This window comes from Ambystoma mexicanum, chromosome 7p (genome assembly GCF_040938575.1).
Source record: "Ambystoma mexicanum isolate Mex_15411 chromosome 7p, UKY_AmexF1_1, whole genome shotgun sequence".
Classification (NCBI taxonomy): domain Eukaryota; kingdom Metazoa; phylum Chordata; class Amphibia; order Caudata; family Ambystomatidae; genus Ambystoma; species Ambystoma mexicanum.
Window position 1 is genome coordinate 704,101,112 of NC_090939.1, and position 15,429 is coordinate 704,116,540.

At 42.1% G+C, this 15,429-nt stretch overlaps 1 protein-coding gene across 1 annotated transcript in view; it reads left to right on the forward strand.

Moving 5' to 3' along the window:
- Positions 1-15,429, forward strand: part of BMX (BMX non-receptor tyrosine kinase) — a 628,237-nt gene that overhangs the window by 494,974 nt on the left and 117,834 nt on the right. The window contains exons 15-16 of the mRNA XM_069636784.1: positions 2,364-2,580; positions 2,988-3,052. Of these exons, the coding sequence (XP_069492885.1) occupies positions 2,364-2,580; positions 2,988-3,052 (282 nt within the window). The remainder of the gene's footprint in view (positions 1-2,363; positions 2,581-2,987; positions 3,053-15,429) is intronic.

The following is a 15,429-nucleotide window of genomic DNA, read 5'->3' on the forward strand; positions in this document are numbered from 1 at the left end:
AAGAGTAAGGAGGAAATTACTCTGATATTTTCCTCTAGTAAATCTAGTAGGTCCCAACGGCCTATGCAATGCTCTAATTAAGGCAGTAGATCTATGGTCAGAGGTGTTATATCAGTTATCCTGTACCATTCCGCCATTCAGCATATTCCTAAATAATGGCATGATATCATTCTGATACCTGTCCATAAAAAGAGACCTTATGATGATCCACAGAATTAACGCTTGCTAGCTATTCTAGATGTTCCTGCAAAATTGTTTGCTAAAATCTAACTCGATGATTTAGCAGATTGGGCTGAATCTGCTAATATGATACCTTGGAATCAGACTGGTTTTAAGAAAGGCTGTTCCACTTCAGTGAATGTACTGGCTCTGACATCTATTGTACAGCAATCATGGTTGATCAGAAATAGTCCTGTTTACATGGTGTATGTTGACAATAGTGCAAGATTCGACACAGTGAATCGAGCTAAGCTATGGGGGAAATTGAACCACTGGAGGATGCCCCCAGGGTTGTTATAGATGATTATTTTACTACACCATGACACACGAGTTAAAGTGAGGCTTAAGACCAATGGCGGCACTACTACCTGGATGAAGACCTGAACGAGCCTGAAGCAAGGCTGCAGGTTGGCTGCAACATTGTTCAACTTGTATCTCTCTGACCTGGGGAATGATCTCAATGACTCTATATGTAATCACCATAAGTCAGGTTCCAGAGCCATCCAACGGTTCGGGTATGCTGATGATATTGTCTTATTAGATCTTACTCCATCGGGCCTACAGCATTCTCTAGAACCACTATATATTCTTTCAACAAATAATTCCTTGAAAATGAACACTGATAAAACAAAGATTATGGTGTTCAAGCCTTCCCGTAAACAAGGGGAATCTATTAGTTGGTGCCTACATGGAGTTAACATTGAAGTTGTTAATCAGTATGCATACCTTGGAGTGGTCCTTAATGCCAATATGAAGAACATTGACCATGTCTCTAAATTGAAGCTGCGCTGCACCCAAGCTACTGGTGCTCTCTGCTCATTTACAATAAAGGGAGGTGGATTCTCTGTGGAAGCTCTCTTAAAGATGTACCTCATGAAAATCACATCTATGCTCAGCTATGGTGCTGAGGTTTTGGGCTCACACAGTGATGGAAGCTGTATCACAAATTGAGGTATTATTTTTGAAGAGGCTTCTTAGACTGCCAACATTTGTTTCAGCTGAAATGCCTTAACTAGAATTTGATATTCTACCTATTACTTGCCGAATCACCTTGCCATCTCTTGTACTATATTGGAAGTTGGCTAATGCTGATATAAAACTGATGGGAATCATATACAGAGTTTTTCCTACTACTTTACTGTAATGTGGCATCATCAACATTGGGCCACATATCCTGTCTGTATAATACTTGGAGCTCTCGGTTTATGAATATCTCAACCACAATGCCCCATTTATTATACAGGCGGTATATAAGGATGGCGCTCAGGGCTTACAACACAGAGTCCTTGATAGTCAACTTGGCTACTAGAGCAACAGCATTTGACTACTGCCCATACATTATTGAACGGTTGTCAACCCCACAATACATAAATAATTTTGTTGGCCATCATTTGGTATGGGTTTACTTGAGAATCAAATTTAATGCAGTTAAATCTCTGGAGATCAATGGTCGCTGGTCCAAAGAGAAAAGTGTTGCCAGACTATGTAGGTTCTGTGGAGACCAGGAATTGGAATCTACTCGTCATCTATTGACTGAATGTAATTCTATGGCCTGGTTGAGTTCAAAAGCCTTCACCGCTATGGGGTCTACTACATCCATTGGTGCCTTTGAGCTATGGACATTGTTCTTAAGTAGCAATCATGAGGGGTACATGATCGATCTTACTTTGCTATGGTGAAAAATGTAAGAAATTATTTTGATTGTTGAATTTTAATATGGATTTGTGATTGTAATGATTGTTTTAATTTAATTAATGAAATTGGGTTTGTGATTGGTGCAAGTATTAAAAGTCAATAACATTATTGTAGAATACTAAATAAATAAGTATAACAAAATTAGCTAAAAGGACAGCAAAGTCCTATTTATTATATGATTGTACTTCAAGGACAAAATCTAATGCAGGGGTCAGCAACCTTTGGCTCTCCAGATTATTTGGACTACAACTCCTATCAGCCTAACCTATCATAGTCAATGATGCAGGATCATGGGAGTCATAGTTCAAAACATAGTCGAGCCACAGGGTCCAGATAAAGCACAAATAAAACCCACTTTGAATGACAATTTGATGATCCATTCGATTTCAGTTTGTGGGATTGTGTAATTGAGTAATTAATGAAAACAAGTGTCTTTTCTCTTTCTTCAGGAAACTGACTCATCCAAAACTTGTGAAGTTATATGGAGTTTGTACACAGAAATATCCCATCTATATTGTGACAGAATATATGGCCAATGGATGTTTGTTGAACTACCTTCAAAACAACAGAAGGCTGCTCCAGCCATTTCATTTGCTGGAAATGTGCTTCAGCGTTTGTGAAGCCATGGCTTTTCTAGAGAGCCACTCGTTCATACACAGAGATTTGGTAAGCACATGTATCTAGTATAATATTACAACACGACAGTAGATCATAGTAATATTGACCATGCATCTGTACAATAATGTTACATATCGTCTCTTTACCCAATTAATAGGCCCCAGCTGCCTGACAGGAACAATACAAAGTGTAGGGGGAAATACTTGTCACTATTAACTACATCCAAGGTCAATAATAATCTAAGCACATGACCAATATTAGTTTTGAAAGCTGCTCTCTCTCTCTCCTTCTCTGTTTCTCTTCTGCAAATCTCCCAGTGTATATGTGTTTGTTCAAGTCGTTCAGGTCAGGGCCTTTACTAGTAGTTATGGACTGTATTTTATCAAAAAGATTGAATGCCCACGTTCAGCATTGCAGTGGATGTGCTAATGAGTGTTACCTTTTGTTTTCTCCAGGCTGCAAGGAATTGTTTAGTGGGTAATGATCTTGCTGTGAAAGTGGCTGACTTTGGCATGACAAGGTAAATTGCCATTTTAATCAATGTAAACAAAACTGTGCTTTAAGAATGTGATTTCTTTCTATATTCATCGTGTTGGACAAACATTGAGCACAACTTACATATGGAAGGCATAGTTTGTTTATTGGTGAATTGTGTGGGTATATACAATGCATTCAGCAGCTATTAATTAGCTTACTAACTATGTGGTCACCATCCCTGCACTAGAGATTGAACATGTTAAAAAAAGTAATGGAATTGTGAATTCAAAATACACTGTGAAATTCGTAATATAATTTTTAAAGTGTCATTTACAAGAATTTCAGACATGCACAAACATCAAGGAATCAGAGTATATGCTCATGCACTGAGACCTACAAATGCATAGGCTTTTTTTAATGGATACTCACTTCACACGGATTTTGAGTTCTTATGAGTTTAACATCCATCACATGCGACATGTTACTACCAAGTCGGATGCTCACCAATTGACACATTTTATTTAAAAAAATGGAGTACACATGGCAACTATTACTGTACCGGCCAACGAGCAAGTCACTATTATTGGGAAGGAGTAACTTACTGTACTTTATATAATAACACTTCTTGGCAACCAAACATGCTTGTGTGTCACACAATCGGGCACCATTCTGATTGTTTGTTAGCTTTCCACCCACAAAATATTATAAGGAATGACACTTATTCCTGCCAAATAACGTGCAGTGCTAAACCACTCTTCGTTGGTGACCTACAGGTTTATGTCCACCACCTGGATGTAACAGGTGCACTCTGAGATGAAGTCTTTCATCTTTTAGGGGTAGCACAGATTTTCACAGAGCCAAGCGATATTCAATTGTACATTGCCTGCAGAGTTTATGGTGCACTTATAAGTGCTTACGTTTGGCATACTTAATGTAACAGTAATTAACAATATTTGAATAGGTACTGTGATACATGGACGGATTTCTACCTTGTGATTCACAATATCAGGACTAACCTAAAAAAAGGAATTAAATCACATTTCCCAGTGGGACGCGCAGCTAAACACAATGATATCATCACGTCCGCGCGCGACACCCGTGAAAATTAATAATAACAAACCTTGGTGCTCCCACGAGAGACAGACACGCGGAGCAACCGTGAAGTGACTCCATACAGGACACTTCACTCTAAATCTTTGTGAGTATGAATACCCAATGTTTTGAGGCAATACACTAGGTGTGATTTATATAACATAAGGGACTTAAAGATGACTAGCATTTGTGATATATCTTTACAGGACTCCAACGAGGGGGGCGCTTGCTTCAGCATTATCTACAATATCTAACTCTTATCTCAAAAGGACGCTCCAATCTACTTATTTGTAGGTACACGGGAGCGCATGTTTAGGAATAACTTATATTGACTATGGCTGTTTGGAAAAATGTAGACATAATCTCTGTTATTTGACCGACAGGATAATCTATAGATAAAAACCCATCTGCTGAGTTAAAACCTTTGTTGGATGCAAATCACCCACGTGTAGAGTGGCTCAGTTTTGGTATAGTATGTTATGAATAAAGAGTCAATTTCTGCAATTTGATTTACAGGGTAACACAGAGAAATACCCATTTGGTGAGTTTTGGATTTAGCAATCTGCACATAGGGTGGCACAGAGGGGCACTCATATGAAAAATAATGATGGGATAAGGGCGATTGACACCTGGCTCATGAGTATAGAATCAGTGGGAGCACAACTCAAGTTTAGCAAGACAAAGTGTAATATTAAACACACATGGTAATAACCATGGCGGGGTATTTAGGATCACTTAATTGATTCCCGCGATGCATGGGGCTTTACAATGTACTGTAGTGGAAACATTATTTTTATACTACTAAGCACATATGACATAAAATCCAATGTCACACTGTCAAACATGTTGAATAACGCATTGTTGTATGTGCATATTTCTCTTTATTCTTCCTTGAACCCTGCTTCCTGCAGGTATGTACTGACAAATGTTATGCAATTCACTGTACTACATAACTATTTCATACCATGTGTGCTCATTTGTATTTCAAAACTGACTGTGGTAAACATCTAAAGTTGTTTTGTGTTTAGCTGCGCGTCCCACTGGGAAATGTGATTTAATTCCTTTTTTTAGGTTAGTTCTGATATTGTGAATCACAAGGTAGAAATCCGTCCATGTATCACAGTACCTATTCAAATATTGTTAATTACTGTTACATTAAGTATGCCAAACGTAAGCACTTATAAGTGCACCATAAACTCTGCAGGCAATGTACAATTGAATATCGCTTGGCTCTGTGAAAATCTGTGCTACCCCTAAAAGATGAAAAACTTCATCTCAGAGTGCACCTGTAGGCATATTGATATTACTGTGGCATCTATTAGTGTGTGATATGCTTATGTCATGCATATGAAATACTAATGTACAGCCTTGCAAAAGATGTTTAAGTAGAAACACATGTTGGCTGTTCCTGCTAGCCTAATACCAGACAATAAACCGGGATACTAATTAGTTGAAGACTTTGAGATACTTTATATCTGGACTATTATCTCGAACTGTATTGGCCAAGCGCGGAGCGCGAGTGGTTTTTCATCTTAGACTAGTATACCTACAGTTATCAGGGTTAACCACATACTACTCACCAGGCAGCTGGCCCACAATACTTTATCCTCCCCAGTGCAATAGGACACAGTTCAGCCGTGCTCTAGGTTTCTTATATCAGTGAATGAGTCAATAGATTTGGTTTTGTGTCTGCCATCATTGAGTTGATTTTATCAATATCATATTAGATCACAAGCAGCCCTGGATGACCCAGAATCGTATTAACTTTTTTTAATGGAACACATTATTGGTTGAAACTGATTTGGTTCATGTGCATTTTAATAACCAAAGTCTTCTAAAGGAGTATAGGCCAAACTTCAGGGTTCTCTTTTAGTTTCGGGGGAAATACATACAAACACATCAAAGATAATCCATCAGAAACAACATTACTCAGAGGAAAATAATGTGTTCTTCTAAAGTATTCTTTTATTTTCACGTTCCTCATCTTAGGTAGGCTCCCAAATCAGATGGAAACTTGGAGGAGCCAGGAGAGTGATAGAGCAACATTTAAACCTGGAAACAAGTGCTTGACAACCATATGCTGACTAGGCCAAAAAGCCACTTTACTTTATTGATTCATAACGCGCACCGGGGCCCAAAGGCTTAAGGACACACACAGAACATAAAATCAAGATGCAACTCCAAATGGCCACCAGCCAGAGACAACAAATCCACATATGGAAACCTTTTATCTGAACATGAAGAGCTTTAAGCGTCGTTTGAACACTTCTCCGGATTCGTTCTTCCTGAGATCTGGTGGGGTTGAATTCCACACCTTGGGCTCGGCTGCAAAAAAGGCACCTTTGCTTACCATGGTTAGCTTAATCCTAGGCCCCACAAGGAAATATCCTCGTTGAATCTCAAGGTTCTGATTTGAAGTTTCTTTATGATACTTTCTGCCAAGCAGGAAGGGCTCAATCGGCAGCCAATGCGACTGTCTTCTGACTTGAGGCACGTGCGCTCTTTTATTAAGACCAGCAACTACTCTACTGCAATGTTCTGAGGGATTTGAAGCTTTGCACAGTCCCCCTTGCTAATGACAATCAAAAGACTGCAACAATAGTCGATTTTAGTGCCAACAATGGCTCTGGCTATAGTAACATATAATATAATGAATTGTGGTTTCGTTGTATTGCTGCTCGAGAAGTAATGAGAAGATGAAAGCATAATCCTTCATCTCTGTGTCTTTAAAAGAATCATGACTTTCCTTCATGTTAGTATGGAAATGTGTACTTTGTTGATCTTATGATCAATGAAACCCCGGGCTTTGCTCCCGTTTACATCTAGGCCTGTCAGTTTAGTGTTGTTTAGTTAGCACTTTTCACCCTCCTATCAGGTAGAGGCTGGGTATCCTACCTGAAATTGGCAATCAAGGCTCCATCAGCTTCCCTTTACCCACCTATTGATAAACAAGGTCAAACACAGAGTAACATTTTATCACCATGAATAAAAGACTGTCCAGATAGAGGTATGGTTTAAATACGTTATATCGCTTCGATATAATTGTATTATTCCCTACATTGAAGTGTTGGGCGAGCCAAATTATCAACACATTATCAATGAATAAATAAAGTTGCATGTTCAGCTTCCAGTAGTAATTGAAACTCTGCTGGCCCATGTCCCAGCAATATTGCTTCCAAGCACAATAATTATCACATTTTCAGGTTGTCATTTCCACACGTATGGTAAAAGGAATGATTTCCATGTCTCTATCAGGATTAGTCAGGCGAGTACAAAGGCAGCGAATATGGCAAGGGAAATGTGCACTAAATCACACAGTGAATAGCCTTGAATTAAACTACGTGCACACAGGAACCAAGACTCATGTATGCTAAAACCCAGGAGTGCAAATAGAGTGTGACAACAAAACCAATATATGAAAAGGGATGTGGGGTAAGCACCTGACCGCGAGGAAAGTCGGCAAGTGCCTTACCCCCAATTCCTGTTACAGGTACTGACAGCGCTAAACCCACGTAGAGGGCAAGCAATGGCAGGATCTGTGAACTAACACTCTTGATGGTATTAAATAAGGGAACTAAAAAACAGTACTCACGAGGACGAGAAAAACCTCTTGAATGTCAGCAAGCCCACGAACCCTGTTGATCAAACTGGGACCCAGAAAGGCTATAACAGCAATGGGAGGATAACTAAATACCTAAGTTGGAATAGTGATTACAGAATAGTGAGGAAGACATAGGCATTCACACAGGAGCTAGCTACAACACCACACCTAATAATCAAATGGGAAATAAATGCAGAAGTGCAATGGAAAACATGGAATGGATCCCAATAGAAAGTAAGGATCAGGAGCAGGGAAAAACGAAATTACCAAGGCAAACTTCCCCCACTCCTCCAAGGAAAAGACAGAAACCTAATCTAAGAGGAAGGCTAAGGCATAAATGTTTACAGCAGCAAAGGACAATGTCAAAGAAATAGAGAACACAGACAAACTGGGCTGCTTCTAAAAGGGGAAAGCACTGAGAAATGCTGCCTGCAAACAGAGGAAGACAGAAAGGAAATCTAGGGAGCAGAAATCAATTTAGCACATGAATCTGAAATCCAGGGCGGAGGAACAAGAAACGGGAACTAGGAACTAGGCACAAAAGCTAGGAACAAGGAACAAGGGACTAGTCACAACAGGAACACTGCAACGATGACCAGCGCTGGACTGAAGTAAACTGAGGCTTTTAAAGCTGCTTAACGAGCACACCCATCAGGTGTGCCCCCTGCTGCACCTGCAGCCGCAGGTGTTGCCTATCCTCCACCCAACCTTGTCCTGCAAGGGAGGAGGTGAAGCAGTGAGCCAGGCATTCTGGGAAGCATAGTCATTTGATCAAAGTAGCATGCTAGCTGCCAAAAACCTGGAATGGATCCGGAAGGGAAGTAACTTGGAAAATAAGGTTTTAGTGCTCCCAATTCATCACAGCACTGTAGCATAAGGTTCGGAAGAAAAATCCAGTAGGGAATAAACCCCAAATCATGCCCCCAAGTGGTGGGAACGGGAGCGAAGGGAGCGAGTCGTGACAGTCTCTTCCTGTTGGAATCACCTATGTTCCTGAAATGCAGAACTTTTAAGTCAGTCATTGTCCAAACACAAATGATAAGGGAGAAAAAGTTAAAGGGAGTGAGAACATAAGGACAATAGAGAACCAGGGAAATTGTCATCATGAAATAACATTATTCGGCCATCTGGACATCAAAGTACATCATAGCATAACAAAAAAGAAAATTCATTTGAAATGACAATACAGCCCTTCGGGAAGCAGTGTGACGTTTACTATGACCCCCGAGGCCTGCCAATGGCGGTTGGGCCCAAATGTTCACCTTTTTTCACAAGTCTATTAGAGGGCCCCCAGTCCCGGCCCACAGCAGTTACCCACGGACCGTTTCCCCAGTGGTATTGTACGGGGTCCAGATAGCGCAAATTGTGAGGATTAGTTCCAGAAGAGTGAGGGGTGCTGTGAAAGAAATAGAGACTGGTTACAATCATGCTATTTATTGTGCGGCTGTGGCTCGTACTGCTGCCCAGAACACCATTTGCCACTCTCTGGTCCCTGAATTCCAACTGTACGTAATTGCATGTACTATCACGCTCGTAGTGCAGCCTGGAGCAATTCAGTATTGTCTCCCGGGTTACAAAATGACTGCCCCTTACAGTGCGAAGCCAAAGCGTACATTTATTTAGGAGCGCGTCCCTTGCTTCTCGTTGTTTGGGGGACAGTTTGGGTACCCTATGGAGAAATTGCATGCGCCTTCACAGGCCCCACATGTTCCTTACTGTTGGCCATGCCCTCCCTGATGCCCTCCTTAAAGTATGGTCTACATGCCCGGGAGTGGGAAATATTGAGGCTGCAGTTTCCTATTGTATTAGCAACCCTACATTACCGTATTAGGTACATTGTGTTTTGTTATCTTGTTTGGATATGGACTGCTGAGCAAATTGCTCATCTCGGATCCGCGACCGTACAAATGGAGCACTGGGCTCACTGTGAATAAGGACCTGGGGCACTTTGTTAATCATGGGACTGTGGTGACCAATGTTTTCTTCTTGCTCAGGTGTGGTCCCCACCCCATCATGCCGGTGCTCATGGCAGTTGAGGGGCCTTTGGCAGCGTGTTTTCTGACAGCTTTGGTGGTTTGTGAAGCCCCATTGCGACTGGAGGACCAAGGGGGTCCCCTCTGCCCCCCATGGCCCTCCCTCCCATCTCCCTTGGGCTTCTATAAGGGCCGATAGCAGGTTTTATTTTTTATCTGCGAGCTCAGACAATGATTGGTCGCATTTACATCCATCATCCATGGGTGCTTCCTTAGTAGCTGAGTCAGCAATGGGCAAAGAGCATGTTCCTGGTTGTTTCGGGCCCCACTCCCAGGGCACATATCCGGCACATTCTTTTTACAAGCAATGCTGGTGAGATGGAACCTGTCTTCAAGAACAACCGTGACATCACATTCTGTCTGATCCATACAGTCCCACAGTCTCTTAGTCTTGACAGGCAAGGCCAGGTTCTTGGCTTTTCGATTCAGACCCAAAGGGGTCAGGATCTCATAGTCCATGCAATTTCTCCCTGGGCATTTTTCTGAGGACATTCCCCACTCCCGGTGTCTGAGGTGAAAGTTGGCTAGTGGCGATGGCTGGACCTCTGCATCCTAACTCTAGCACTGGCACTGGCTCTGGTTCATGATTAATCAGGTTGGGTGCAATTTGGGGGGGTATCCACACCGGCAAAAGCAGCTGGGGTAGCTGGGGACTTGTTCGGGAACATTATCTCAAAGGCAGAGGTTGTTGGAAGGGATCCATTCCTGCTCCCCAGGCCCCTGTCAGGTTGGCTGGTTGTTTAATGGTGGGGATATCCACTGAAAAGTCTCTGGCCCTGTCCCCAGGCTACAAGTGACCACTCCGCTATCAAATGCTAGCGTGTTGATATTCTCTTGAGTTGCTGATTGGTCGCCCACCCCCAAACATCCTGGTTTTTCCCAAAGAACTGGTGGATTTCTTGTATCAAAAAATATGCTTCTCCTGTGAACTTAATGGGATTTTGGGCTTTATCATTGGAGGCAGTGTCAATGTCAGGGCTGGCACAATTTGGGAGGGGACATTGACAGTTTCCGCCTCACCATCAGAATTGTGTGTTTAGGCTCTGCACAGTCTTGCATGGTTAGGGGTGGTTAGGGCTGGAGAATGTACAATATGTGAGGAGGAGGACTCGGCTTGGCTTGGGGTTTGGCTGGACTGGCCTGGGGACCCTCTGACAACACTTAAAGTGAACAGTCACTGCACTATGGCCCTTCTCCTTTCCACCAGCCTGCCCTACATAGCTCAGCCCCTTTCCTTTCACCTCGTTGTGTAGATCCTGCGGTATTCCAATATTCCAGTATTCCAGTGCAGCTGTTTTAAGCTTCCAGGAGTCCAGGAAAATGAGCACCTCAGTGGCTGGGGCGGCTTCCATCCTTGCTGGCGCGGAACACCATGGTGGGAGCGCAACACCCTGCGCACTTGCCCCACAGGCTTCACTCTGGTGGGCCTGGGCTACGGTCCTTAATGTGGCTAGGGGTAGGGCCTCAGCAAGCCCTGTGATGGCAGCCTTCCTGGGCCAGAAGCAAGGAGCAGCAGCCCAACACCCCGTGCCCTTGGCCCGCAGGCTTTTTCCTAGTGGGGCTGGGATGCAGTCCTTAAAGTGGTTGGGGACGTGGCCTCAGCAATTCCTGTGATGACGGCCTCCTGGGACAGAAGCAGGGAGTGGAAGCGCAACCCCCGCACCCATGTCTTGCGGGCTTCACCCCGTTGGACCCAGGCTGCAATCCGAGAGTGCAAAACCATGTGCCCTTGTCCCACCGGCCAGGGAAACGTAGCTGGACAGTAGTTCAATGGCATGCGATCACTTAATTGCATTCATTGCTGAATCATCTATGAATCCAATCCATGAATCCAATGTCAATATCCTAAACGCTTCTCTGTTGAGAACATCAAGGCCCTGTCCTCACTTCTAGGATTTGTCATCATTTAACTTTCTTTACAGTGCACTCCATAGATAGGATGGTCTAGTGCTACAAAGTGCTGTACAAAGTGGTCATATTTAAGCATTGGAATACAGGAATTGTAAAAAAGTTTAATATTAGAATATCAGTGTTCTGCAGAATATGTCCCTGAAACTATCGAGAGGCCTGCTTATTTTAGGGATGTTAAACTCAGGGTTCCATTCCACCCACTGTGTAATAATAAGTCCATGGATTTGTTTGTGAGAATGGTGAAAGAGAATGTGTGAGAAGACCGTTCTTATGTTATCCAATAAAAGCAATCACATGTAGTGCAGTAGTCCCGCATGTAGTGCAGTAGGCTGCCGTTCTATTTTGAATTGACATTTGCACTGACAGTGCAAAAACGGTATTCATCAGCGCAGAAACAACATCCGCATTGACAGACGAGTGCAAGAACCACGTTACACTTTTGATCTGTGGAACTATTGACGCCAAATTGGCTAACGCTGCTGCAAAAGTGCAGGTCATTGGTGGAAAGTGCGTGATTTTGCTCATCTCTCCCATGGGCTAGTTGGTGAATAATGCGCTTGATTTAGGAAGATTCTGTCATATGTTGAGCATGTTCTACAGAAACGTTCAACTGTTGTTTTGAAAAGCGTGTACATGTATTTTGTACCACTGTTCAATATATTTTACATAAGAAGGGCTACTGAAGGGTTAAATTGTCTATTGCAAAATGCTTGACATTGCTGGGTAGCGAGAGTGTACGGCCGTGCATGTTTAGGCTCTTTGGTGGGGTTTTCAATGCTGATCACACAGATGGTTTTTGATTCTGGTGCATGTAGATTCCCACTGCATCCAAATACCATTGGAAAATGATTGTGCAGTTTAAGTTATATTTGACGATAGACGCGAATTCGTCTTTCTTAGGCCTCTCATTGCAAACTCTCTCCCTCACAGCATCATATGCAAATTGAGTGGGAGGGGGGAGGGCGTGCGATAGCACAGACCCCCCCTCGTTGCACTTAAGAAATATTTGAATGTGCCAGATACCAGGATCAATAGAGAGGCATTTTCATTGTTAGGGCAGTTCCCTTTTTCGTTATACCTCCTTTACATACTTTGTTGACTAAATGTGTTGAGTCATGTAGTTGCTTTTAATGTAGGTTCCTGTTTCTGCAGACACAGAGAATATTTCTCGCAACCTTGTTTTCGGAACAAAAAGCAACTATATATCATATATTCAACGCCGTTGCTTCTGCAGACACTGACTTGCATTCTCCCAGCTTATACATTGTTTTTATAGTGCTGTATTCTAACATTAATATTTTATAGAACACAAATATCTCCAGGGTTCTATGGAGCTTGAAAACAGAAGACTCTGTCTCGAGGAAAATGAAAGAAGAGGGCTTGGAAATGTAGGGGGAATAGATTTCTAGATTATCCATTGTGATAAAAGCATACCAAAAGAAAACAAGATGGAGGCAGGGGAAACCTTATTGACTTACTGAAATATAACTATGGGAAAGCAGATACAGAAAAGTAAAAAGGAAAAGTAACAGGTTTGGGTAAAGCAAACAGTTTGTGGTTTTCAATACATAGACATCTTCCCCCATAGGAATTGTAATTGGTTATTTATAACCTGATTAAAACCCAGAGGTTTCTAAGCGCAGACATGGGGATCGAACCCGTGTTGCTCCGCATCTCAAGATGAGCATGTTGCCCCTGAGCTATCCTCCCAAACCAGAATACGTTTTCAACATTACCCCTTTATTTAAATGTTCTAAAAAATTAACCCAATATTTATGATAACATTTTATCACCGGTCTTCACCTTTTCTATATGAAAGGATAGCAAGTGTTGGCAAAGCCAATACGTTTGGCTTTTGTGTAGGCATTTGCCAGACACTTCCATATGGTACTACCTGGCTATAAAAGGACAACGGCTAGCAAAAGGTGTGATTACCTGGGCTTGTGATGGCAATAGCTGGCAAATGCCTGTATCAAAGCCAAAACTGTTGGCTTTGCACATTCTTGCTTATAAGAGAAAGTCAGGGCAAGGAACAGGTGTGAGGGCAGAGTAAGTATAGCGCCCACAATTGTAGCCCAACACAGTAAAATATCAGGCTAATTGCACATATTTTCTCCCCAAAGTGGGTTTTATACACCCCAATTGTGCAAGTCACTATTGCTCAAGTCAAATGAATTCACAGTATCCACCACTTGAATGCACGAGGCACAATGAAATATATGACTTTTGGGTGCACACATATCTCTACAATGACTGTATTAATCCAGAGTAAGGAACATAATAATGTGGATGAGTGAACTACGTGTTCCAGAATGCAAAGAGCTGCTTGCTGAAATGGTTTGACAGTGTGAGGCTTTGGTGGTCACTTGCCAAGTATGTCCTCTACACAATTAAGCGTTTTGGTATTGTGGCAACATACATTTACCTGCAAGCATTAGAAATCTGCAAAATCAGAAAGATTAAAATGTGAAATGTGTACATGTTCCCTCTAGGAAGGAACCTTAAATATGATTTCCACACGCAAACAGAAAATGCACATTTTAGCAAGTTGGTAGAGGCATTAATATGGATATGTGGGCGATGAAGGTTTCACAAGAAGTTCAAACAGATTTTCCAAACTGCAGTCTGTATCGTCGTCTGAAATGTGGTAGCATTTGTTGCATGAACTGAAAGACAGAATTCTCAGCAGAAAAGGAAGGAAAAAAGTATTATACACACACAAAATTGCACAGAGCTTGTTTTTACAATCTTGGCTGCCAGTGATCATTACATGACACCAAGAGACAGCATTGAGGGACAGCTTTCACTCTCTGGAAGAGGAAAAGTGCAATTGTTGTAACAACTGGTCAAATGTGTAATAAAACAGTGAAGTAATATATGACGTCATTGAACCCTATCAACAGACCTAAAAGGGTCTAGAGTCTTTCCCTAGGTGGTTTTTGTCAGAGTGCAAGACAGCAGAGAGTACAATTTGGTGATCGCCTGATGGGTTTTAAATCATTTGCCTAAATGTGTCCCTTTGCAGATTATCACATATGAGCTGGGTCTGCAGTCCATCTCGAACACTCTATTATAGAAAAAACTGCCTTTGCCAAGGAAGTGTGAAACGAGTTAAAAGGGCATCTTTATAAATTGCTTGGGGCTATGATATGGTAGGCTTTGGGAAAGATCTCTGTGAGGGCTGTCAGCTGTGTTTTCTGAAATGAGGAGCTTCTTTAAATACTCTTATGATAAATCCACTAAAGGTGAAGAAAATTATTGTCAGCATGGATTGGGGAGTAAATAGGCAAAAAGCTTTGGGCTTTCAGCTCTGTAGTCAAGTCGTCTCGCCTAAAAAAGTACCTGGATGAATGGAGAGCTGCCTGACTAAATATCCAAGCATCGGTGTAAGGTATAATATCATGAAATTTCAATGTAATGTTATGAAAAAAAAGATATATATTGTTGATTGGTAATCCACTTGATGTAACAAAGGGCTGCTATAGGCACAGCAACATTGGTTCGGAGATAGGATCCTTATTACATGTATTGCTATTGTGCCGTTTTACACAGGATGCGTGTTCAATATTTCAGAGGTTTTATAAATATAGACTGGATCCCTTGTTATTTGTTTTGATTAACTATTCTGAATGGAGACTCTGTGGGCCTCTTTACAAGAATGCTGGTAAGGCAACAACGGCGCCGGTATGGCTACCGGCACCGTTGCTCCCATACCGCCATACAAGGAGTTCTGCTCGCGGGTGCCCTTGCAGCCACCAGGTCTGACCTGGTGGCCGTACAGGC